The following is a 24,700-nucleotide window of genomic DNA, read 5'->3' as shown; positions in this document are numbered from 1 at the left end:
GGAGTCAGGGAGAGGCTTGGGTTGTCGCTCACTATAGAACCTGGCCTGCCACAGGTCCCTGTGTTCAGCTTCCAGCAGTCCTAGAGAATGGCATCTCTGCTTAAAACATTCCTGTTTTACTTATCATGAACTTTTAAAGAAAACTGTTTAGATTTATTTACTTTATTTTTATGTGTGTGAATGTTGTGCCTGCATATATGTATCTACATCACATGCATGCCTATTTCCTTGACATATTTATTTATTGACAAAGTCTCTTTATTAGCTCAGGCTGGCCCAGAATTCTCATGCCTCCCAAGTACTGGGGTTACAGGTGTGGGCCACCTGCCTGTTCCTTCCTCCTTCACAGACACGGGAAAAATTCAGAACCAACTTGCTCCTTCCTTAGATAACTCCTTGACCATTCCCAACAAAATATCCTCTCAACAGACCACCAGTCCAGCTTGTACCTGCTTTGATAATGTCCTACTTCTGTATCTGTATGCCCAACTGGGGACATTGTAAAGGCCTGGCCACTTCATTTTATTTTATTTTCTTCACCAAATTTGTTGCTGTCTCCAAGTCTGTTTTGAGTTTGTTCTTGGTTTTGTCTGGGGTCAGGTATAAGCTGGCGTCAAACTTAGGATCCCCTACTTTGTTAGCAAAGGATCATAGTATCTGTTTTAGATTCTCTTTGGCTTTTGAATTCTTTATGACTATGCTGACTGCAAGAAGCTTTCAGGCCAGGTGAACAAGGTGTCTCTTGTTCACGGTCACGTCTAGAGCCTGGCTCGGTGGCCTGCACGGCAGCAGTTGGCTAACAAACAACGAATGAACAAATTCATCTTCATTTCCAAAGTGCCTGGCTGGGGATGCGGAACACAGTAAGTGTGCAGCCAAGTGGGTTGGCTGAACGAAGGGATGAGAAATAAGGGAGATGAGCTGCTTCCTTGTAGCAGTGAGCAGAAAGACTGAGGGGCAGGTTGGGTGTTCAGGAGAAGCAGGAAGCCATATGGAGACTTGGGCACCAGAGTTTGCAGTGCCATGACTAGGGTGGGGACCAGGGTAAATGATGGTTCCAAAGTTCATTATAACCAGGTGGTGGTGGTGCACACCTTTAATCCCAGAGCTCGGGAGGCAGAGGCAGGCGGATCTCTGTGAGTTGGAGGCCAGCCTGCGCTATAGAGTGAGTTCCAGGACAATCAGGGCTACACAGAGAAACTCGGTCTCAAACAAAACAAAACAAGTTCATTATGAAGGGGCTGGAGTGAGAGCTCAGCAGTTAGGAACACTTGCTGTCTTTTCAGAGGACCTGGGTTTAGCTCTCAGCACCTACTTGGTGGCTCACAATCATCTATAATTCCAGGTCCAGGAGATCTGATGCCTTCTGATCTCCAGGGGCACCAAGCTAAGGAACTTCACAGAGAAACAGAGGTGACTAGTGAGGAGGGATGGACAGATGTGACTAAAGGGGTCACAGGGGCCGGGAGGCTGTGGTGGCAATGGGTGACTACTGGGATGTGAAGGAAAAGTGGGACCGAGGACGATGCCAGCTTTTCCACCACAGATGTTGACAGATGATGGTACTGCTAAGAGTGGGATTGTGGGCATCTCGGGCAACAGGGGGACGAATCATTTGATGCTGAGCTTAAAGGGAATGGGACCCCCTTCTTCTTCTTTTCTTTGTTTGTTTTGTTTTTTCAAGACAGTTTCTCTGTGTAGCCCTGGCTGTCCCAGAACTCGCTCTGTAAACCAGGCTGGCCTCAAACACAGAGATCCACCTGCCTTTCCCGCACAACTGCTGGGATTAAAGACATGCACCACTACCACCTGGCCGCCTTTTTTTTTTTTTTTTTTTTTTTTTTTTTTTTTTTTTTTTTTTTTTGGAGGGTTGGGGAACAGGTTCTCACCATGTAGCCCAGGCTGATCTAGAACTAGCAATCCTCCTGCCTCTGCCTCTTGAGTACTTAGAATGCAATCTTGAGCTATCAAAACCCAGCTTGGCATTCATGTTTGCTTCTGGACTCAATTTCTAGACCTGGAGGAGGAAAGAGTTCCTCAAACAGAAGTTTCTCCCTAGGCTGCCCCCATTTCCTCTGTCTGAAATGGGGGCAGTTATTCTCACCCCACTGGGTTGTCAGGAGAACCAGAGGAGACTGTTGATGTAAACACATTTGTAAGCGATGAGGTGAGGTTCTGTGTAAGCACAGGGCGCCCATCGGATTGACTGATGAAAAGCAATAGATCACCCTCCAAATGGATGGCAACCAACCAGCCCCCAAACCCTATGCTCTTGTGGCAAGGACAACTTGGGAACATAAATCAGAAGTGGACCACAAAGACCTTTAAGTCCTATGGCACATGTGCCTTTCCGGAAGCCCAAAGCTCGGGGCGGAGGCAGAGCCGCCCAGGAATTTATTATCCCTCCATAACACTGAGCTTCCCAAATCCCCGTGAAGCCCAGGAATGATGTGCCTGCAGAGTGTGTGGGCACACTGGCACCAAGAGCCCCTCCATAAATCAAGGTCTCACATTTGTTGGCCCCAGACTGCTTTTTCCAAGGTGACCTGGGCAAAGTTAAAGGATAGCCACTCATGTATGGGTGGTGTCTGTCTTTGACATGATGGCTGAAAATGGCTAAGGGGGGGCAGTTCTCTAGAAACACCACCTTTGACTCTCTGGAGGACTTGCAAAGAAAGGGACAGGTTTTCTACAACCTCAGCCAATTTGGGTGACCCAAAGGTCCTCTGGGGTAGCCTATCCCAGTGCTGAGCCAGCTCCCTGGATAGTCAAGGTGACCTCCACCTTGCCGTCTATTGCACAAGACACCCACATCAATCATGGAACCTTAAATCAGCTGATTCAGGCCAGGACAGAGGTGGAAAAAGACTTGTCCAAGGTCACATGGGCTTAAGGGAAGCAGTTAAGACAACCTCCTGGGGCTCAGACCTCATCACACCCCCTTTGACGAGGCCACCTGGCAGAGAAGCCAGGTTCAGGTAAAGGTCTCAGAAACTTGGCCCCATCTAGTCATTCCTTCTGCCATCTTAATTTCTCCAGTGGCATCTAAATGAGCTGGAGTGGGGAAACCAAAGACTATAAACGGCACTCTTCCTGTGCCAAAAGTGAGCGGGGAGAAATGAAATCATTCCTTCTGGAAACAGGGGACCAGCAAAGTCACTGGGTGGCTGAAGAGATCAAGTGACTTGGGACACCAAGATCACACCTGCCCAAGGAAGTCAAATCCCAAGTCAGAGTGACTCTGAAAGAATCCATAGAAGATGCTCGATAAAACAGTTCAGAGGAGTAAAGGAAACTTCGAAAACAAACTCCGGGACAGCTCAGTGGGCAGTGCTCGGCGAGCAGGTGCAAACAGGCAGGATGGCACACGTCTGGAGTTCAAGGTCATTCTCCTGAGCGAACCCACTTGCCCTTCTCCACTGCTACCCAGGAATTAGGTGAGTGCCTGGCTCATGCACCATGACATCCTAGAGCCAGGCCCCAGCCACATAGCAGGTGCCCCTTACTTACTTACTTTTTGGTTTTTGTTTGTTTGTTTTGCTTTTTGATACAGGGTTTCTCTGTGTAACCAGGTCGGCTGTCCTGGAACTCCCTTTGTAGAGCAGGCTGACTTCAAACTCACTCTGCCTCTACCTCCAAAGTGCTGGGATTACCACTACCAGGTGCCCCTTACTTTCTGATTGCTTTGGTTCTGTTTTTGTGTGTTTTGAGGCATGGTCCCATGTATCCCAGGCTGGCCTCGACCTCACTACGGCAGCCAAAGACAATCCGGATGCTCCTCCTGCTTCCACTTGCCAATTGCTAGGATTCCAGTCATGCGGGTTATGTACATATTTATGGATAAATGGATGAGTGACACCTTTGTTAGTCATCTTTGTGATCTCCTCAATCACTCACCAACTGTCCCAATCAGCCAGGGGATGAGGGGCTCTCTAGACTCAGCAAAAAACAAACAAACAAACACCCTGATCAGACAAGAGCCAGAGATGATTGACAGATACTCTTGCAAGTGGAATGGGACTGAATTTTTTTTTTTTTTTGCTTTTTGTTTGTTTATTTGTTTGTTTTTCGAGACAGGGTTTCTCTGTAGCTTTGGAGCCTGTCCTGGAACTAGCTCGTGTTGACCAGGCTGGCCTTGAACTCACAGAAATCCGCCTGCCTCTGCCTCCCTACTGCTGGGACTAAAGGCGTGCGCCACCTTCGCCCGGTTGAAATCACCGCCTTGAACAAAATTGGAAGTCTCCGCCCCATCCAGGTCACCCTCCCTCCAGCCCCTTAGACTGCTAAGGTCATCCTAGGATCAGGAGGCCCAGCGGACGAGCTACCCGCTGACCGCTACTGCGCACGCGCGCTTTTCGTCGGCTCGCCCGGGACACCGGAAGCCGCCTCCCATTCGTCGGCTCTTCGGCGGCTAGCGGGCCTCGGGGTGAGATGCCGGCTTCCTCCGCGGTGTTCGACGGGATGCCGGAGGCTAAGGGGTGGGGCTGACGTCAGGAGCAAAGATGGCGGCGGCGGCGGTCGGGGTCTCCTTGAAGCGCGGCTTCCCGGCTACGGCTCTCGGCCGAGTCGGCCTGCAGGTGATCCCCGGGGCCGTGGTTCAGTGGGGAGCCGTGCCCATCACCGAGGCTGCCCAGAATGGAGAGGCCTCGGGGAGGCAGAGGGAGCCCGGGGCCGGGCCTCAGGGGAGGGCGGCTCACGTACGCTCTGCCCCGGAGCATCCTGTCAGATCGCCCTCCGGCGCCTCGCCGCAGCCGGAGGGTCGCGGCCAGGCAGAGGGTGGAAAAGGTCGGCGGAAAGATAGAGGTCAGGGAGGGCATCTCAAGGTCATATGACCAGCGCCCGGTTGTTGGCGCCCAGCTTCAAATCCTGAAATTAGGACACTCTCAGCCCTGTGTGTAAGGGGGGCCTGGGGTGGCACCCGGGAGACCAGGTCGCGCGGCCAGGGTAGGCTGGTCTAGGTTGGTAAGGCTGGGGAGCCACGCTTCTGACCCTCAGGGGACAGGAGAGGTGGAAGAAACGACCCATCCCTGGAAAGGCACGGAGCCCGGCCTGTGGAAGCCTGCAGGCGAGACCCCGTTCCATAAAGCGTGTGTAGCGGCTCTGATGTCACACTGTTGGCACGGGGTGACACAGGCAGAGCCCGGGGCTGCTTCTGTTTATGCTACCGTAGTAGCTGTCACAGGTTGTCCATCCCGCACGCCCTGTATCTTCGGGGAACTGCACCCTGCAGGCGTGCTTTCTCAGTGGGAGCGTTTAGAAGGGCCAGCTAAGCGGCCTCTGCTTCCTGAAGGGGCTAAAGATTGGCTAATCCCATCCAGTCTGTTGGCTCCTCTGGGCTCCCGGACAGAGCCCGGTAACAGTGGGCAGCCGGAACTCTGAGCTTCTTAGAGATTTGAAAACTGAGGCTCCCCATCAGCTTATCCACGGCAGTTTTTGTTTTGTTTTGTTTTTAAGTTTGGTGTGTGGGTGTTTGCTTGCACGTATGTAGGGGCACCATATGCCTATCTGGTATCCAGGGAGATCAGGAACTAAGTTACAGATGGTTATGAGCCACCATGTGAGCAGGACCCCTGCTTCTCTCTCCCAGCCGCTGAGACACATCTCCAGCCTTGTTGGTTTGGTTTGGTTTTGGACAGGGTCTCTAAGCAGCCCTGGCCGCCCTACAACTCCTAGAACTTAGAAATCCCTTTGCCTCAGCCTCCCACATGCTGGGATTCAAGGTGTATGCCACCACACCTGGCCCTGCAACAGAACCCTGACATGTGGTCAGCATATAGGAGTATTAGTTCCTTCTCTTGACTTTGCTGATCTCTCTCTGTCTTCTTAAGTGCCTGCTGTGGCAGCAGGACACTGCCCATACTCCACCCTCTTGGAAGCCCGGCTCTCTGCAACCTACTGGATGTGACCCTAACAAAGCGTTCATTCTGCATTTCTCTTTCTTGTTTGTTTGGAGACAGTTTCTCTGTGTAGCCCTGGCTGCCCTAGGACTGGCCTTGAACTCAGAGATCCCCCTGCCTCTGCCTGCCAAGTGCTGGGAATCAAGGCGTGCACCCCCACTGCCCACCTCTTCATCTCTTCCTGAGTAGGAAGGGTCCAGAGTCAGGTGCACTGGCACACACCTGCCATCCCAGCACTCAGGAGCCTGAGGCAGCTAGAGCAGGAGCTTAAGGACATCTGCGGCTGCATGTGGAATGCAAGGCTAACCTGGGCTACTTTGGACCCTGTCTCAAAGAACAGTAAAACAGTGCCTGCCAGAGCCTCAGGCTGATGTCCTGGGGATTCAGTTAATGATTCTGTGACTGTGGTTGAGAATCTCATACATGAGTACTGTATTTACATCATTTCCACCCCTCCCTCTCTTCCCATGCTCTCCGCTCCCTCTCACATGCATGGCTTTAATTGCCGTTGCTAAGTATATACAGAGACACATACATAATCTCTTGAGTCCGTGTAGTGTTCCTTATATATACGTGTTTAGTGTTGACAACATGGGATTGGACAGTACCAGTTCACATGCCAGCATAAATAGGGGAAATTTCACAAGGCCTCTACTCTAGTTGAAGAGCTATAGGCAATCCGTGTCTGCTGAGAAGGGGTGCATCAGTTTTCTCAAGGAAAGAGGGCTCCTGATGGGTTTTCCAGTTAATGATTCCCGGTGATCTTGTTCACCAGCCTCTTTCCGAGTTGCTGAGGCAGCAGTTAAGTTGTGAGAGCCCCACCACTAGGAGCGAGTTCTAAGAGGGGCTTCCTAGAATGAACTGTAGAAAACGGTCGGTGTTAGGGTTTCAGGAGAGGCCTTTTCCCACCTTCCCCAGGACAGTGTGAGAGAGAGGCGTCCTCCCTGTGGGAAGGTGTATTTATTCTTGAGGACCCCACTGAGCTTGCTGTGTTGCTGTGGGCTCGGGTTCTGAACCTCTGTGTGTGGCCTGCACCCCTGGACTGCAGTTCTGCCTGCAAGTGTTTAACTGCAATGGGTTAACTGTTAATAGCGCTCCTATTTCTTCATCTGGACTGTGGACTCCAGGAGGGCAAAGCCACCGTTTACAGCTCTGCTTCTTTGCTCCTGGGATCGGTAAGGTTTAGAATGCCCCTCTGCTAGTCAGAATAATCCGAGGCCTGAAATGCTGCCAGTGTTGAAAGGCAGAGGACCATCTCCTGAGCTCTGCCAGGAGTTTGACTTGCCCCTTGTGAAGTAGGTATCAGTCCCATCCTCCCCTTTGCGAAGGAGGAATGGGGTGGATTGGCTAAGTAATTCCCTAAAGAGCACACAGCTCAAAGGTGACAGGGCACATTTCAGATACAAGCCTGCACCTTCAGTCTGTGCGGACCTGGTATCCTTCCTAGCCTCACCCACCTTCCCTCCTGTAGCTGTGTAATTCGTCTAGTTTCAAGCTTGCCCCTGAGGAAGCTAGAAGAATAGCAACAGCCCTTCCATGTAGCTGCAATTCTCCCTTCTCTTCTGTGTCTGTCCGGTCACTCATTACCTTGCTGCAGTCATGGGCCGTGAAGTTCATCTCCAGGATTGTCTAGAACATTCTTCCTGTGTTGCACACCCACTAGAGGCAAAGACCGAGTTGCAGATGTGTCCACAGTCACTACTCCCATGGGAGACTGACTTGGTGCTTTGGCCCACCTCCCTGTCCACTCAGTCCTCTTTAAAAGCAACGGCGGAGTTTATTAGGAAGAGCTAGCTCTAAGAACTGAGGAGAAGGTTTGCTGCGTGAAAATGCTCATTATTCAGGCCTAATGACCTGAGTTCGTCCCCAGAACTCACATGAAGGTGGAAAGAGGGAACTTACTACACAGAGCATTCCTGACCACCACACGAGAGAGAGCACATCCTCACCACCAACTTTACGCACACAACCATAATAAAGGGTTTTTTTTTTAAAAAAAAAGTTATTAATAGATTTAGATATCCACATTAGGGGAGAAAAAGGCTAAAAAACAAACAAACAAACACCTTTGAGTGAACACAGGCTTCTCGAGAGAGTCACCGTCTTTACTATTTCTGGGGATTCGGGGTGGGGCTAATGAGACACCACATGTGCTGATGTCCATCCTGTTCTTTCTCACTTGTTCACCAGACCCTCTGCTAATTCTCCCCTCATTGATACACAGTTGATTTGTCCTCTGCCAACATCATTGTGCTCAGTGCACGAGCATGTGTAATTTATCCTATCTTTCTGAAAACCACAACTCCAGGACTAGAGGTGGCTCAGCTGTCAAAAACACTTGCAGTTCAGTTCCCAGCTTGCATGTTCTGTCACTCAGAGCCACCTGTCACTCACAGATACCTACCTGTAATTTCAGCTTTCGCAGGTCCAGTGCCCTCTTCTGGCCCCCACAGGCACCATGTGGCATATACTCAGACACATGCGCTGCATACACATGAATAAAAATGAAATAGACTAGCATGGTGGTGCACACCTTTAATCCCAGCACTCAGAGGGCAGAGGCAGGCGGGTCTCTGTGAGTTCAAAGCCAGCCTAGTCTACTAGCAAGTTCCAGGACAGCCAGGTCTAGATGTGAGACCCTTTCTCAAAACAACAGGATTTTTGCTGGCTCATAGCCATGGGTGGTGTCCCACTGGAATGTGGAGACTGGAAGATCAGGGGTTTAAGGTCCTTGTCTACATAGTAAATTTGAGGCATGTCTGGGCTATGTGAAGCCTTATCTAAAGAAAAAAAAAGGCTAAATTAAAAATCCTATATCAATTTCAGTCTAAACCTTGTCCCTTTTGAAAAGTGTACCTGATCCAATGTCTTTGTAGAAACAAGTATTTAAATAGGAGAAAGGTGTTGTGAAGCTCCATTTCAGGTAGGCCTGGAGGGAATCAGCTGAGCATGGGGGCTCTTACCACCCTCTGAGGGTACTGGAGAATTCGCCTTCCATACTGTGGGACCATAACTCAGTGTGTAGTATTGTCTTAGCACTCAGGAGCAAAAACAAGAGGCTTGCCACATGTTCAAGGCCAGCTTGGGCTGCACTGGAGCATGTTATCTCAAAAAGATACACACACACACATACATAAAAACCAACAACAACAAAAAGCAACCAAAGCCAGGCATGGTAATGCCCACCTGTAATCCCGTAACTTGGGAGGTGAATGCAGGAGAGTAGGAACACTAGGTCATTCTCAGCTGTATAGTGAGTGTGGGCCAGTCTAAGTGTAAAACAAAAGCAGCCGGCCCCTGCATTGGGCAGTTAAATTTCTATAATGCCAACGTTTACCTCGAACTGACAGTGGGGCCAGCAGATGGTGGTTCCTGGGTGCTACAGAGTGAGGATGGCGAAGTGGCTGTGGTAGAACGGGCATCCAGGTATTTCCATCGGGGAAGAAGCTCAGTGCTGTTACAGATGCACGTGGTCTATAATTTTTCGAAACTAAAAAATCGTCATGTGTTCTCTATTTTGTGTACACATGTGCCTAGGTGTGCATGTGGGGATCAGAGGACAACCTGTAGGAGTCAGTTCTCTCCACCGCTATGTGGATTCTAGGCATATAACTCAGGTTGTCAGGCTGGTGATAAGTGCAATCTTCCTGACCTGTTTTTCTTTGTATTTTTAGTTATGTATATATGTGTGTGAGTGTAGTTGCCTGTGGAGTCCAGAAGAGGGCGTAGAAGTCCCTAGTGATGGAATTACAGGTTGTGAGCAGTTTAACTGATGAGCCGTCTCTCCAGTCCCCATGGGTGTGTAGGGGTGTGTGTGTGTGTGTGTGTGTGTGTGTGTACCACCACTTCCTGGCAACGCCAAAAGTCTTTACTTTGAGTGAAAAAGTGGACATGGGATGATGAAAAAGAGACCATTTTGGATGGGCAAGAATACTCTAATTATGGTAATACTACTTTGTTAAAACTCATAAAATTATGTCCTCACCCAGTAACTATGTTGTGATGACTTCTGTCCTACCTAACGAAAACAAAACAAAGAACAAGGTTATTGAGTGAGCTAAGATGGTTGGAGCCCACACTTTCAGTTACCTCCCCTTTCACTTCCTCTGAAATAGCATAGGAGAGTTGGAGATGAAGCACATGCCTGGAGTCCCAGTGCTGGGGATGCAAGAGGATTTAGAATTCAAGACTGGCCTACACAGGAAGCCTGTCTCAAATGAACAAAGGACATTAGTCAATGGGGTGGAATGGGCTGCAGCGAATGGGGTGGAATGGGCTGGGGTTTCTTCCCAGGAGAAAAATTTCCTTGGTGCTTATGCAGATTGATAGGGAAGTAAGATGTAATTTTCATGTTTACTTTCCTTTTTAAAAAAAGATTTTTATTTTTTTATATTTTTTAATTTAAAAAAATTACTTTTCATTTTATATATTAACCCACTTCCCCTCCCCTCACTTTCTTTTTCTTAGGGGTGGTGGTGTTGAAACAGTATCGTGTAGCCCAGGTTGGCCCTGAACTCCTGATCTTTCTGCCTCCACCTCCTAAGCTTCAGGCCCCTAAATGTATTTTAAGCCTCGGGTAGGGGAGCGTTTTTTAACCTGCTAACCATAAATGCCCTAGCCACCTTGAGAAATGTCTTGTATTGTTCTGTAGACAAATTGAGACTTGGTTTATACTTGATATTGGCTCCATCAAAGTCCTCGTCCCCTCCCAGTAGCAGGACCACAGAAAGCTTGTGGACTCTGCCTCATTTCACCTGCTGATAGGGGACAGGGCTTCAGGGAGTGTGATCAGTGTCTCGGGTGATTGGCACAGCCTGCCCTGCAGCAGGCCATGTGACTAAATAACACCGTTTAATGAGCCAGCTTGGGTATCAGTGTACTGTTCAGCGTTTGCTTCAGTCCTTGCTAAGCCTGTGTCAGAAGCTGTGCACAGAGGCCTGCACAAGGCGTGCTGAGAGGTGTAAATGTAACTGCCCACCTCCAAGGGTGTGTCACGTGAGGAGAGGACAAGGCTAGGGATGGAGCTCAGTTCTTACCAAGCATGAGGTTCTGAGTTCTTTTCCCAACTCCTCAGACAATCACAAAGGCCTGTAGTATGGAGCTGCGGGCAGGCCTGCTTTTCGTCCCGGCCGCCTAGCTAGTTTATGCCCCAAAATAACAACACACAAACTGTATTCATTTAAACACTGCCTGGCCCATTAGTTCCAGCCTCTTATTGTCTAATTCTCACATCTTGATTAACCCATTTCTAATAATCTGTGTAGCACCACGGAGTGGTGTCTTACCGGGAAAGATTCAGCATGTCTGACCTGGTGGCTGGCTTCATAGTGACTGTCCCAGAGAGGAGAGGCAGGGCAATTGCCCGAGGCATCTGCCTCACTCCCAGCATCCTGTTCTGTCTACTCCACCCACCTATGTTCTAACTTATCAGGCCAAGCAGTTTCTTTATTAATTAACCAATGAAACAGCAGATAGATAGAAACACTCCTACATCATTTCCCCTTTTTCTGTTTAAAAAAAGAAGGCTTTAACTTTAACATAGCAAAATTACATATAACAAAACAGTTATCAAGTAAGAATTACAATTACAATATTTATATCTATTTTATCTTTTATCATAACAAAGGAAAACAACTATATCTATTATTCAACTCTATCAAAGACTCCAGAAGGATATAATATTATCTAAGTAAATGAGAAGTAAGCAACTTACAAAACTCTAGAAATCACAGAGACATCTCGCTGCCTGGACAGTCACCCAAAGTTCCTCTGTGCCGTTGGGGCATCCATAGTATCCAGAGACATTTTCATGAAACTGGAAATTTCGAAGGCAGTTCAGTCACTATCTGCTGTGTCCTTCAGAATGTCTCACAGACTCTTTCATGAGTCAGGAACCCCGAAAAACCATCTCACCTTTAGGCAAGTTCAGCAGTCCTCTCTCTGAGGGTTCTCTGTGTCCAGTTTATGCAACAGTCCAGGCAAGAGCAGTTTCTTGCCCAAATGGCTATCAAACTCCATAAGGAGCCTCTTCAATGCCCATCTTCCTCTTGAAGTAGATTGGTGCTGCCAGGGGCAGATGTGTCTCATTGTCATGAAAAACCCTAAGTTATTAAAACATTTAAAATGCCATATTCTGTAGTCTTTTAAAGATATGAAGAATGCCTATTAACTAAAATATATCTCTACATGTCTAGAAAATCTAACATGACCACAAGCTTGACTATTATCGATGATTATTCATTAACAACCTATATACATTACATTTTTAGATGAACTACATAATCACAATACCTTAGTCAAGATCAGAAATACATATACTTATAACAAAATTGACCTTAAAATCTATACCAGTGCAAATTATTCATATCTATATCATATCCCCCTTTAAATGTAAAAGAACATTTATAAACAATATTTGGGAACATGGGCGCAGTTATTTCTCTCCAAACTGCTTCCTGCTGAATGGGGGCGCTGTTAATCAGATCTTTCATGGTGTAACCTGTGTGCTAGGTTCCTCTCAGTTGGCAGTTGAGCAAAGTAATTTTTTGAGGGTGTTCACAGCAACCTTTCAGGAGGGCATGGTCTATCATACCATATTGGAATAGAAGCAATCCACAGGGGCTCATCCTCTGTGAAAACAAAAGAAGAATCTCTTTTCCAAAGTATCGTATCCTTAGATCCAAATTCTGAAGTAAAGGTATTTTCAAAATATCTATCTTGGATTAGTTCAACAGCATTTATAAACAAATATCTTTTAGCAGCTGTTGCTCCTTCCTCAGCATTCAAACACTTCAAAGAGAGCATAATAGCATACAGTATCAAGATTTTCTGTGTATTTTCCATCTTTATGTGGCTTTATTTTAACCTCTATTTCGTTTATTTTTTTTTTTTTTTTTGAGACAGGTTCTCTGTATATCTTTGTCCTGGAATAACTCTGTAGACCAGGTTGTCCTTGAACTCACAGACATCTACTTGCTTCTGCTTCCCAAGTGCTGGGATTAAAGGTGTATGCTACCACACCTTGAACTCACAGAGATCTGTCTGTCTCTGCCTCCCAGGCATTGGGTTTAAAGGTGTGTGCTGCCACACCTTGAAGTCACAGAGGTCAATTTACCTCTGCCTCACAAGTGTTGGGATTAAAGGTGTGTACTACCTCAAAGGCCTGCACCTACAGTTCCAGCATTAAGAAGTTCAAGGTTATCCTCAGCTGCGTAGTGTGTTCAGGGCCCCTTGAAAAACCCTTTCTAAAACTAAAGGGGTCAGGGAGATGGCTCATTGGTAAGAACACTTTATAAGCCTTATGACCTGAATTTGGTTCCCCAGAAGCCACGTAAAAGCTGGGTGTAATGACGTGTGTCTGTCAGTCCACAGCACCACATGAACCAGGCATTGTGGGGCATGCCTGCACTCCCAACAAGGGGAGTAGATCCAAGGCCCTGTGTTGTCAGCTAGCAAGGGAGGCAAGAGGCGCAGTCTCGAGTGGCAGAGATTTCATTTTGCTGAGGTGTAGTAGGGCCATCATGGGGCAGAACTTGTTTGTTCCCTAAGTTTATTATGTGTTCAGGCATTCTTTATCTTGTTCTCCTTACCAAGTTTTTTTTTCCAGTATGCGTTTACCCTGGGTTTTGGAGGGGTGCTTTCTTTTCTGCTTCTTTCTTATTTATTTATTGGTTTTTCAGACTGGGTCACTCTGCACTATTTGAGACACGTTTTTGTCTCACTGTCACCATAAAATAAGTTCCTTGGAAACAAGGCTTTGTTTTACTAAATTCTGTGTCTCTATGCCCTGAGCCATGGCTGACATAGCAGCGTGCTTCACCCAGTAACACATTTATCATGCCAGCTAGGTGGAAAGAAGAAGTACCTTGCATTATTTAATGTTTTTCTTTCATCTTTTTCTGGACTTTTTCAAGTTTCAGGCCTGCCGAGGGGCACAGACAGCTGCTGCTGCAGCTCCCCGAGTCAAAAAATTTGCCATTTACCGATGGGACCCAGACAAGACTGGAGATAAACCCCGAATGCAGACTTACGAAGTTGATCTGAATAAGTAAGTATCTGTGCCAGCCAGGTGCTTGGTAAGGAGCAGGCCGGGAGGGTATGCTTGGTTCATGGTTAGGTCTGGTTTGTGCTGCCAGAACTGAACCCAGGACCTCATGTATGTTACGTTTTACCACCGAGCTATTCCCCCTCTCTAAAGGGGAGGGGAGGGGAAGGGAGGGGAGGAGTTGAGTTAGTTTCCTTTCAGGAATATTAGAATAGGCTTTCATCAGACTGACCCCAGGGAGCAGATAGGAATGACCTGAAGGACTGGGCAGTGTGACCAGCAGTAAACACAAATATTGGGAGAATGTGGACTCCACTGTGAGCTGCAGTTTTCCTCCGTGAGGTCAGGCCCCAGCCTGCGGAGCAACAGAGAGATTAAAACTAGGGAAGCAGCGGATATGGAAAGAAGTGAAGAGGAATCCCAAATTCTGTGTGCAGCCTCTTTCCAGTGCTTGGACCTGGTGGGATCCAGGATTGCTAATGATATTAAAAAAAAAAAAAAAATGAAGGAAGCAGACTGGCTAGGTATGGTAACCCAGACCCATAATCCCATCACTTGGTCAGCAGAGGCAGACCAGGAATTCAAGGTTATCCTCAGCTACATCGAAAATTCAAGGCCAGCCAGGACTAAGTGAGACGTTGTCTCCAATGAACAAATAAAAACAGACTTAGGGGCTTTGAAGATGGAGACTCACAGATCGGTGCTGTCAGGGAGACTCATGCAGGGCCGGGGATGTTAGATTCCCTGGAGCTGAGTCACAGGCAGTTAGGAGCTACCCAACATGGGCCCTGGGAACTGAACTCAGGTCCTCTGCAAGAACGGCATGTGCTCTTAACTGCTCAGCCATCTCTCTAGTCTGTCTATTTTCTTTTATTATCTTTACCATATTTCTTGTGGTGGTTCTGTATTTTTTTTTTAAAAAAAAAAAATATTTATTTATTTATTTATTTATTTATTTATTTATTATGTATACAATATTCTGTCTGTGTGTATGCCTGCACGCCAGAAGAGAGCACCAGACCCCATTAGAGATGGTTGTGAGCCACCATGTGGTTGCTGGGAATCGAACTCAGGACCTTTGGAAGAGCAGGCAATGCTCTTAACCTCTGAGCCATCTCTCCAGCCCCCTGTATTTTTTTTTTTAACTACCAAATCAGGATCTTGATTTCAAGGCCAGCCTGTACTACCTCATGAGACACCATCTCAAAAAAAAAAAGAAAAAAACAGAACAAGAGAAAAACAGGCTGAGGAGATGGCTGAATGGGTGAGTGCTAGCTATGCAAGCATGAGTCTGGACCCCAGCACCCATGGAGAAAGCCAGGCCATGCTTTCCTGTGGTTCCTGGGGGAGCAGACCCAGGCAGGTCCAGCTCTGGGGATTGCTGACCATCAGCCTAGCTGAAAAGCAGCCGCTCCAGGTTCAGTGAAAGGCCCTGTCTCAAGGGAATAAAGCAGAGCATTAGAGGGAGACTCTAAACAGCATCCTCTGGCTTCCACATGCATATACTACACACACACAAAAGAATAAAAAAATAACTGTAGTAATTAAACCTTTAAGCAAGTAAAAAAATAAAACTGTAGGAAAAAAATCTGGTGCAGATGTGGTACTGAATGGGTCGTGCATCTAGGTGTTCTGATCATTATACAGTAGCAAAGCAAGGATGCTATCTTTGTGAATGCAGCCGAGGCCTTTTCTCTATCAGGTGTGGACCTATGGTATTGGATGCTCTAATCAAGATTAAGAATGAAATAGATTCCACTCTGACCTTCCGAAGATCATGTAGAGAAGGTGAGCATGACTTTTGTTATCGCTAGATCTTGGCTGGGATTCTGACTCTGGAGAGTCATGGCTGCCACTGGTGGGGACACCCTGGAGAGCAATTGCAGCACTGCGAGATAACCTTGCTGCTGAGACTAGTACAGCTTTAGGGGCTGCCCAAGTGGGCAGCAAGGGAATAGAGGATATGTACAGAGACACTGCACATCACCTTCTTTTTCCTGGGAAATGGCTTCCAAAGTTTGAACTGTGATGCAAGTTCTGATTTCCCCTTGAGATCTTTGTCTCGAGGTTCCTCTGTCTTGTGGTTCCTGTTAGCTGCCATGAGCTCACTGGCACCAGTGAAGACAGGCTAGCTGGCATTTTCACTATGAGCTCTTTGTTTAGCAAGAGGTGCGATTTTCTTGCTGAGGCTCCTCGACTCACACTTGTCACGGGGTGACGTGCTGGTGCTGATGTTGAGACTGAAAAGACAACTTCCGGCTCTAACAGCTCTGCATTAGTCTGTGTAGCTGAAAATATGTAGCTGAGGGTGTGGAGCCCTGGACTGGCAGAGGCAGGAAAATCTCTGAGTCTTTGAGATCAGGTTCGGGGCTAGCCAAGGTTACATAGTGAGAACCTGTCTCAGAAGAGGGAAAGAGAAAAGCCAGTCAGTGGTGGACACACCTTTATTCCCAGCACTCAGGAGGCAGAGAGAGGCAGATCTGTGAGTTCCAGGCCAGCCTGGTCTACAAGAACTAGTTCCAGGACAGCCAAAGCTAAAGCTACACAGAAATCCTGTCATGGAAAAAGAGAGGGAGGGAGGGAGGGAGGAGTAATTGCTAGTGATAATGCAACAAAAGTAAAAATGTTTTAAAATATGATTTTAGGCAAAAATAAAAATAATTTAATAACAATAATTAAAAAGAAAAAACTCAAAAGGCAAAAATCACATGGTGCTTTGTGGCCCTTGTGGCTGTGAAGCCCGTCTATGAGCCAGAGCTGTTGTGTCTTCATGTGAGGTGGGTAGGTGACTACGTGAACTTAATATACAAGGGAGGGGGAAATGGGCCTGTGGAGTTACGGGACTCTGCAAGGACCTGTAGTGGGATGGATACCAGAAGTCAGCCACAGAAGCAGTCTCCGTGTCTGTGCTGTGCTGCTCACTAGCCGTGGAAACCTGGGATAATCAAAGATGGAAGAAGCCAGCTGGGGCTTCAAGGAACTGAGGGTTTAGCTTAGTGGGTAGAGCGCATGGCCTGGTTCAAGTTTGAGGTCCAGGCAGGAAAGAAAAAGGAGAAAAGACATCCTGTTAGCGCAGCTACTAATGGTGGTCAGCGTTGCCCAGAAGAAAGGATTGGAGCCTGAGGTCACCTGGTGTCTCTCTCAGGGATCTGTGGCTCTTGTGCCATGAACATCAACGGAGGCAACACTCTGGCGTGCACTCGTAGGATCGACACGGACCTCAACAAAGTCTCAAAAATTTACCCTCTTCCGCATATGTATGTGATCAAGGATCTAGTCCCTGTGAGTGTCTGTGGCTCTCCCACCTGTTGGGGGCGGTGCAAGTGTGTCCTGCAGGGGTGGTGCTAGCATGGCCTGCCCTCTGTTCTCCAGAGCAGGCTAGGTCCGGGTGTCCACAGCTACTGTGGTATACGTTACAATCAGACACTCCCTGTGTTCATGGCAAGGGGAATTCCACAGTATCCCCAGAGACATTAGGAACCCCCTTCCCAGGTCCACACCAGTGTGGCCTATGTGTGTTTGAAGAATCTAAATGAGAGGTGACATGCCTGGAAATCAGTCCTTCTGAAGCTCAGAGTGCGGGGCTTGTTTGGAGATAGAGGTTTAGAACTCCAGAACTGAACTAGCCCCAGAAATGGAGGACTTGGCTTTAACTGCAGAGACTTTGTGTGGAAGATCAGCAGGAAAGCAGCAGTAGTTGGCTTTGCGCTGAGCTCCTCTCCCTCTGCTGGCTTCCCTGACTTGGGGCAGTAGGAGAAAGGACTGCAGTTGCCATGTCTTCAGCTGGTGTGGCTAACACTGACCATGTCCCCTCTAGAACCTTGATTTATCTCAGCCTCTGAGAGTTTGGTTTCTGACTATCATGGAGAGGAAAAGTGCAGTGTCTGAACTGACAGCAAGCTGAAGGCCCTCCCTGGTAGAAGCTGACCTCTCTCCTACTGCCCTCTCCTTTTCCTCAGGATCTGAGTAACTTCTACGCACAGTACAAATCCATTGAGCCCTATCTGAAGAAGAAGGATGAGTCCCAGGAGGGCAAGCAGCAGTATCTGCAGTCCATCGAGGATCGGGAGAAGCTGGTCATTACTTAAACCTACTGTCATGGTTGGCGAGGGTGCTTTCTGTATGGCAGTAGAGCAGTAGGGTGGAGGGCAGCGTAGGATACTACTGAGGCCCCAGTGGAAACTTGAGGCCTGCTCAGCAGTCTTCTCTGAGACACCAGGGCAGACTGCCAAGGAACTTCAGTGACCTCTATGCTGCAGACTGCATGCTGTTGGGAACCTGAGCTTGTTGGTGACTCTTAGGTCTGTGAGGGGTTATTGATTATCAAATGTACATGCACTGTTGTTGGATGCAAGGGCCCTGAACTCTGTTCTAGCAGAGGTTTGCATTTCATTACAAGGTATTTTTTTATGAATCTATTACACCACCACAAACCACCCTTTCACCAGAAAGCACACCGCAGGCTGGCACTTTGTCATGTGTTGGTCCCTGGTCTCTGACTTCCTTTCTCTCCACACAGGATGGATTGTATGAATGCATCCTGTGCGCCTGCTGCAGTACCAGCTGCCCCAGCTACTGGTGGAACGGAGACAAGTACCTGGGACCTGCAGTTCTCATGCAGGTGCAGTGCTCTCTAACTCAAGCAGCCACAAGTCCTTGAGGATGGTGGCCTGCTGCAGGCAGCTGTCTGCAGAGGGATGGTGTCCAGTGACATGCAGTACATCCAGTGCCTTGCTCAGATGGCTCTCAGCAAATCTGAGGTTTCATCTTGCTGCACATTTGTAGCTAGGAGGACCATCCCAAAGGGAGGGACCCACTGGACAACCCGTGTGAACTGGATCCCTGGGCTGGGGCTGTGTGGCTAGGAGAAGCATCTTGAGGGGCAGCTGCTCATCAGAAGGCAGGAAGGAAGCCTGCCTTTCAGATTTGTGGTCAGTGCTTTCAGAGACTGAAGCAAGTCGAAAAAACAACATCATGTTTCTCATTTTCCCCTTAAAAAGGAAGTTAAAGGCTCTGTGACTACAGAATAGTGTTGACCATGCCATGTGCAGTCAGGTACACTCAACTGTGCCACTCGCTGTCCAGGATCTGAGTGTTGGAAAGCACACAGATCTCAGTAACACAGCTGGAACAGGTCCAGGCCCTGTGGTAAACCATTGTGAGTGTGCTGGATCTCAGGGATGTATTGATTGATGGAAAATGACAAGCTGTCCATGATGGCTATGATAGCTCATTATGCCTGTGAGCCAAAGCCCTTGAGAGGTTGAAGCAGAAAGATGAAGAGTTCAAGGCCAGGCTGGGAGCCTTAAAATAACAAACAAGCCAGGCCTTGTGATGAATCCCTGTAAATCCAGCACTCAGGAGGCAGAGGCAGACAGATTTCTGAGTTCTCCAGGCCAGCTAGGGCTATACAGTGAGACCCTTGTCCCAAACAAAGCATCCATTTATTCGGTGGCAGGTTCTAGCACAGGCAGGTGCTGTAAGGAGAGGGAAAAGTGTTTAACACAGCCTACCCTCACTAATTAGAACCTGGGACATTATGAAATGAGCCAATGCCGGTACCATGTCATTAAACACTAAGGTACCAAGCACAGGGTGGATCAAAGGCTCATGACGATCATGAACACACCGAGTTAGGAAAGAGCTCAGAGCCTTCCTGCATGGTGGGCAAGAACTACAGGGCAGTGGCAAGGCTCCTACACTCCTGAGCCAAGCCCATCCAGGCCAGCAGCTGACTCAGCTACCATCCCCTCGCCATGCTTTCCCAGGCCTATCGCTGGATGATCGACTCCAGAGACGACTTCACAGAGGAGCGCCTGGCCAAACTGCAGGATCCCTTCTCTCTCTACCGCTGCCACACCATCATGAACTGTACCCGGACCTGCCCCAAGGTATGGGCGGGAGTAGCAGTCACTGGAGGTGGAGAGGGACTGGAATCCCTGTTTTCTCAGTTGGGGCTTGAATGGCTCTTAGTCACAGACTCTACCAGGTCCCAAGAGGGGCAGCAGGCCTTACTTGTAGATGACAGAGATGTAGGGGGACAAGAATGCTGACAAAAGCCAATGTTGTGAGAAACAGAACCAGGGTCCCTCAGCTGTATCACACCTCTGGCCACTGATCTGCTTGAGCCAGCGTGACAGGTCTATCTCTTCTGCAGAGCTGCTTTGGGACTCATGGGACTCTGAGCTTTGGCCTCCTGGTCACCCTCTCTCCTCATATGCTGTGCTTTCAGCCTCCCCAGCTTAGACCCCAGCACCTTCAGATCTCACATTTCTTTTGTTGTTTTGTCTTGTTTTGAGACAGGGTATCTCTGGCTGTCCTTAAACTCGCTTTGTAGACTAGGCTGGCCTCCAACTCACAGAGATCTGCTCGCCTTTGCCTCCTGAGTGCTGGGATTAAAGGTGTGCATCACTACCCTGGCTCTTATTTTTGAGAGGGAACTTTTGGTACGGCTCTGCCTCACATAGCCCACTACAGTGGGAGTGTCCAGTTTTTGTTGTTGTTGTTGTTGGGTTTGGTTTTTTTTGTTTGTTTTTGTCCTTTTTTTTTTTCCCGAGACAGGGTTTCTTGTTTTTTGTTTGTTTGTTTGTTTTTTTTTGTCTTTTTTTTCCCAGAGACAGGGTTTCTCTGTGGCTTTGGAGCTGTCCTGGAACTCAGTTCTTGTAGACCGGGCTGGCCTAAGAACTCACAGAAGCCATCCTCTGTTGGGATTAAAGGCGTGTGCCAACCACTGCCCAGCTGGGAGTGTCCAGTTTTAAATTGGCTGCCTTCTAATCTGGTATTTATCATGGATTTAAGAGGTGGTGACCTGTCTGCCTTCCAAACGGACTAGGCAGCTAGCTCTATTGGAAACCTCTGCTCCAATGGCCCAACCTCTCAGCAGGGTCTTCAAGTCCTATACAGGACAGGTTATGGCAGAGTAGGAGAGCATGGTCTGTCCTGGGAACCTGACATTGACTCCAGCTGTGCAGTGTGCATGTGTGTGCCACACCATCTGTGCCCTTTTCACCTGGAAGACTCCAAAGTCACTTTGGAGACAGCTCTGTCTTGTATAAAGAACCTCTCCTGTCTCGGGTTATTTTCATCTTTTTCCCTTTCTTCAGCGCTTTAGTTTCTGGGTTCTTATAACGTGAGAGGGCCCTTTCCCAACCTCAGATAAGTCTAATAGTGCCATGTACCTACCATTTCCTCCAGCTTTTGCAAGGCTGGGACTTTACTAGGGTACTCATCAGTCCTGCAAAAACAGATGTTACAGCTGTGAGGCCATGCTGCCAGCCAGGGCTGCTGGCATTGGCCAGTCAGACTCAAGATACAAGGTGTTCCCATTTTGAGAGTATGTAGTCTGCAGTTGCTGACTTAGTAATAGTGATACTGACCTTAGCCTGTGGTCCTAGAGGAGATACCACCCTGGGGGCCTAGGGCAGTCAGGGAATGCTGTCTGCCATGGACGTGTTTGCCTGCTGGAGTGAGCCATGCCAGGAGTCAGTGTAACAGACCCTGTAAACCTCAGAAGTGGGGGCAGGGCTGCCCTTGTGGGCTTGCTGGCTTTCGAGGGCCGGATCTGCACGCCACCCCTCCTGAGAAGGGACTTGGCCAGCTCTGTTCCCTCCGGCACACCTTACTGATAGTCTTCTCTTCCCTCCAGGGTCTGAATCCAGGGAAAGCCATTGCTGAGATCAAGAAGATGATGGCAACCTACAAGGAGAAGAGGGCCCTGGCTTAACCCTCTCCGTGCTGAACGTGCCGTCAGCTGCGACTTCAGACACCTGGGTTCTCCAGGAAAACAGCATGTATAATAAACATTTTAAGAAATAAGTAGGTGTTACTCTACATCATTAGCAAAAGCAATCCTGTTCCTTTACCTTGTGCCAGGGGCATCTTTGTCCTTACAGAGATAAGCAGGACTCCAGACCTGAGCTCTGGTGAGGATAAGGGACCAGGGCTGGGGCATTGCACTCACGCTGCCCTTCTGTGAGATGGGACTATTAACTGCCCGCCTCGCCTGCTGTGGCATGTGCAGCACCCATATACAGTCTTCAGGACTACCTGCTGGTCGGTTTCTGCTTGCCATGGAGGCAAGGTTTGAGGTTCTTCCAGCACACACCAGTGACTCTGACCAGCTTCAAGCTGACTGGTTCCACAAATAACCTTGAGAGATCTTGAGCTGCAAACCTGAGTTCCACACAGCAGTTGCCCTGGCCCTGCTGTTTACCACACAGGTCTTAGCATACATCCAATACAAAATGGATGGAAAGTACATCAGTAAAGGCAGGATTATAAGTTTGAGGCCAACCTGGGCTACACAGCAAGTTCCAGGCCAGAGCTTCTTAGTGAGATCAAGGGAAAAAAAGAAGGAAAAGTAAAAAGCCTTTAAATTCCCCTTGTCTTGTGTTCTCCTGAGCTTGTTTCCTCATGTGCACTCTCTAAAACCCCTTTAAGCCAGGTATGTTGGCGTTCTTACCCTATGACAGGTGATGGTAATTCCATCCGGCGTGTGTCGGTGAGCACATGTGTGTGGCATTACCTTCCAGCATTCACAGCCACGGAATAACAGATGTAACCATTTTCGTGTTAAAAGTTACAGGACCCCATTACTTTCTGACTACATTTCTGCACTGAGCCCCAGCAGACCAGACTAGAAATCAAAATGGAGTAGCTGGTGCCAGAGTTCCACGACACCTACCAGACAGGCCAGAGAAACAGTGGTTCATTTCCCAGGCAGGCCAGTTTCAAGTGACAGAGTCAGTGGTAATCCTGACTCGTGACTGCCTGGTGGTCTCCAGGCAGCCCCTTTCCATTGCTCTGTCTCCTGATCCCACCTTACAAGAATAGTAGCCCTGACTGATCCAACAGAGGAGAGGTCTTCAACTCCAAAAGGAACTCCTGCTCGGCCCAGTGGTGCATTACTCCCCATGGAGTGAAGCAGCACTCGGTTGTAGAATCTAAGAGCTACCAGGCATGGTGGCCTGTGCCTATGAGTCCCGCTCATAGGAGGAAGAGGCAGGAAGATCTTGAGGTCTAGGCCAGCCTGGATGAGACCCTGACCCAAAACAAAAAAGGGCTGGAGTGCAATTAATTCATTGGTGGTACACTTCCAGGTTTCAGGTCCTGCCCTAACAGTAAAAGGGAGGGTTTTTTGTTTTGGTTTGGTTTTGGTTTTTGGTTTTTGGTTTTTCGAGACAGGGTTTCCCTGTAGTTTCTAGAGCCTGTCCTGGAACTAGCTCTTGTAGACCAGGCTGGCCTCGAACTCAGAGATCCGCCTGCCTCTGCCTCCCGAGTGCTGGGATTAAAGGCGCAGCCGCCACCACCACCCGGCCCTAACAGTAAAAGGGAAAGGATACTCCAGAGCTGCATTTTAAGCAGTAGCTGGAGACTCAGACCAGCCCAGAAACAAAGGCTTTTTTATATCATGAGGCAGGCAGCTAAGAAAATGTCTGACACTCCAGAGAAAGAGCCTTAGAGTATTTCTAAGCTGGGTGTGGGGCATGCGTCTGTAATCCTAGCCATTGGAGGCAGAGGCTGGAGGATTCTGAATTCCATGAGTTTTGTACTAGCCTGGGCTACATAATTCTAGGCCAGCCTGAGCAACCAGAGACCTTGCTTTAAAAAAAAAAAAAAAAAAAAAAAAAAAAAGAGCAAGTGCTAATAATCCCAGCACATGGGGGAGTTTCAGGCCACCCTGGGCTCCATGAGATCTTGTCTCAAAAAAACAAAAGGTATTTACAAAATGGGGGTGGGGACAAGAACCAAGCTTGGTAGTGGCACACGCCACCTGCTGAGGCAGGAGGTCAAGGCCAGCCTGGGTTACTTAGTTCTAGGTCAGCTCCAGCTACACAATGAGACCCTGTCTTTAAGAGAAAGGGATAGCCCAGTTGGTGGTAGTGCACACTTTTAAAATTCCAGCACTCTGGAGGCCAAGGCAAGCAGGTCCTTGTGAGTTCAAGGTCAGCCTGGTCTATCTAGTGAGTTCAGGACAGCCAAAGATACACAGAGAAACCCTGTCTTGAAAAATATCTAATAATAATCTCAAACAAGAGAAAGGGAGTGTGGGCATGTACTCACCAGGTATATGGGAGGTAAGGTAAAACACACGTGTGTTTCCAGCCACCCAAAAGCCAAGGCCACAAATTAAAGAGGAACGTCAATTATTAGACATTTAGAACATGTGCAAAGCCCTGATCTGATTCCCTAGCACTACAAAAAATAAAAAATAAATTTAGAGAAAAGAGTTCCCGACTTCTGGACATAGACAAGCTGAACACTTAGCACTCCAAGTGACAATTAAGATGTGAGGCCACTCCAAGGCCAGCACTTGGGAGGTGGCAGGGTAAACCCACTTGCCCTGTCTGTGGACAGAGATCAGTTCAACCCCTAATGGCCCTCTAACCGAGCAAGGAAGGTCACATTCCGGAGATCATGGGGATGTCTGATCTGCAGGGAAGTGGTGCGGGAGGGTGAGCTCTGTAGCCTGGCTGCTGCTAATGAGAGTTGAATCCCAAGGTGAGGCGGCTAGAAGGTGAAGATGTTTGAGAAAATGCTGTTTAGTCTGCCACTAGGTCGGAGGGAAATTTACATTTCACTGGTTGTGAAGGCTTTGAGCTGGTGGGGGCTGTGGTGGTGGTTGTGGCAGTGGCTATAGTGGCTGTGGCTGTGGTGGTGGTTGGTAGCTGTGGCGGCGGCTGTGGCCGTGGTGGTTTGAGACAGGGCCTGAGACTGTGCAACTCAGACTGACCTGGAATTCACTCTGCAGCCTCTGCTT

The 24,700-nt window shown here is 48.3% G+C and overlaps 1 protein-coding gene across 2 annotated transcripts; it reads left to right on the top strand.

Moving 5' to 3' along the window:
• The first annotated feature begins 4,419 nt into the window (after positions 1-4,419).
• Positions 4,420-21,756, top strand: Sdhb (succinate dehydrogenase complex iron sulfur subunit B). Of its 2 annotated transcripts, none has more exons than XM_038333743.1 (8): positions 4,420-4,577; positions 13,811-13,944; positions 15,644-15,729; positions 17,087-17,223; positions 17,901-18,017; positions 18,461-18,562; positions 19,710-19,832; positions 21,587-21,756. In XM_038333743.1, exons 1-8 carry the CDS (start codon positions 4,503-4,505, stop codon positions 21,662-21,664), a joined length of 852 nt encoding a protein of 283 aa, XP_038189671.1. In that variant the 5' UTR covers positions 4,420-4,502; the 3' UTR covers positions 21,665-21,756. The 2 variants fall into 2 exon arrangements, with proteins under 2 accessions (XP_038189671.1, XP_038189672.1); XM_038333744.1 differs by having other exon boundaries at positions 4,433-4,577; positions 13,817-13,944.
• The last annotated feature ends 2,944 nt before the right edge of the window (positions 21,757-24,700 follow it).

Source organism: Arvicola amphibius, chromosome 6 (genome assembly GCF_903992535.2).
Source record: "Arvicola amphibius chromosome 6, mArvAmp1.2, whole genome shotgun sequence".
Lineage (NCBI taxonomy): Eukaryota > Metazoa > Chordata > Mammalia > Rodentia > Cricetidae > Arvicola > Arvicola amphibius.
Note: the sequence above shows the minus strand (reverse complement) of the source record. Positions and strands in the feature narration are given on the sequence as shown.

What these genes read in the sequence shown, in the direction of transcription:
- Sdhb (XM_038333743.1), top strand. Translation starts at nt 4,503, where the DNA reads ATGGCGGCGGCGGCGGTCGGGGTCTCCTTGAAGCGCGGCTTCCCGGCT. An exon ending in TACGAAGTTGATCTGAATAA is followed by an intron (nt 13,945 to 15,643) that starts GTAAGTATCTGT and finishes TTTCTCTATCAG; the next exon opens with GTGTGGACCTATGGTATTGG. An exon ending in TCGAGGATCGGGAGAAGCTG is followed by an intron (nt 18,018 to 18,460) that starts GTCATTACTTAA and finishes CTCTCCACACAG; the next exon opens with GATGGATTGTATGAATGCAT.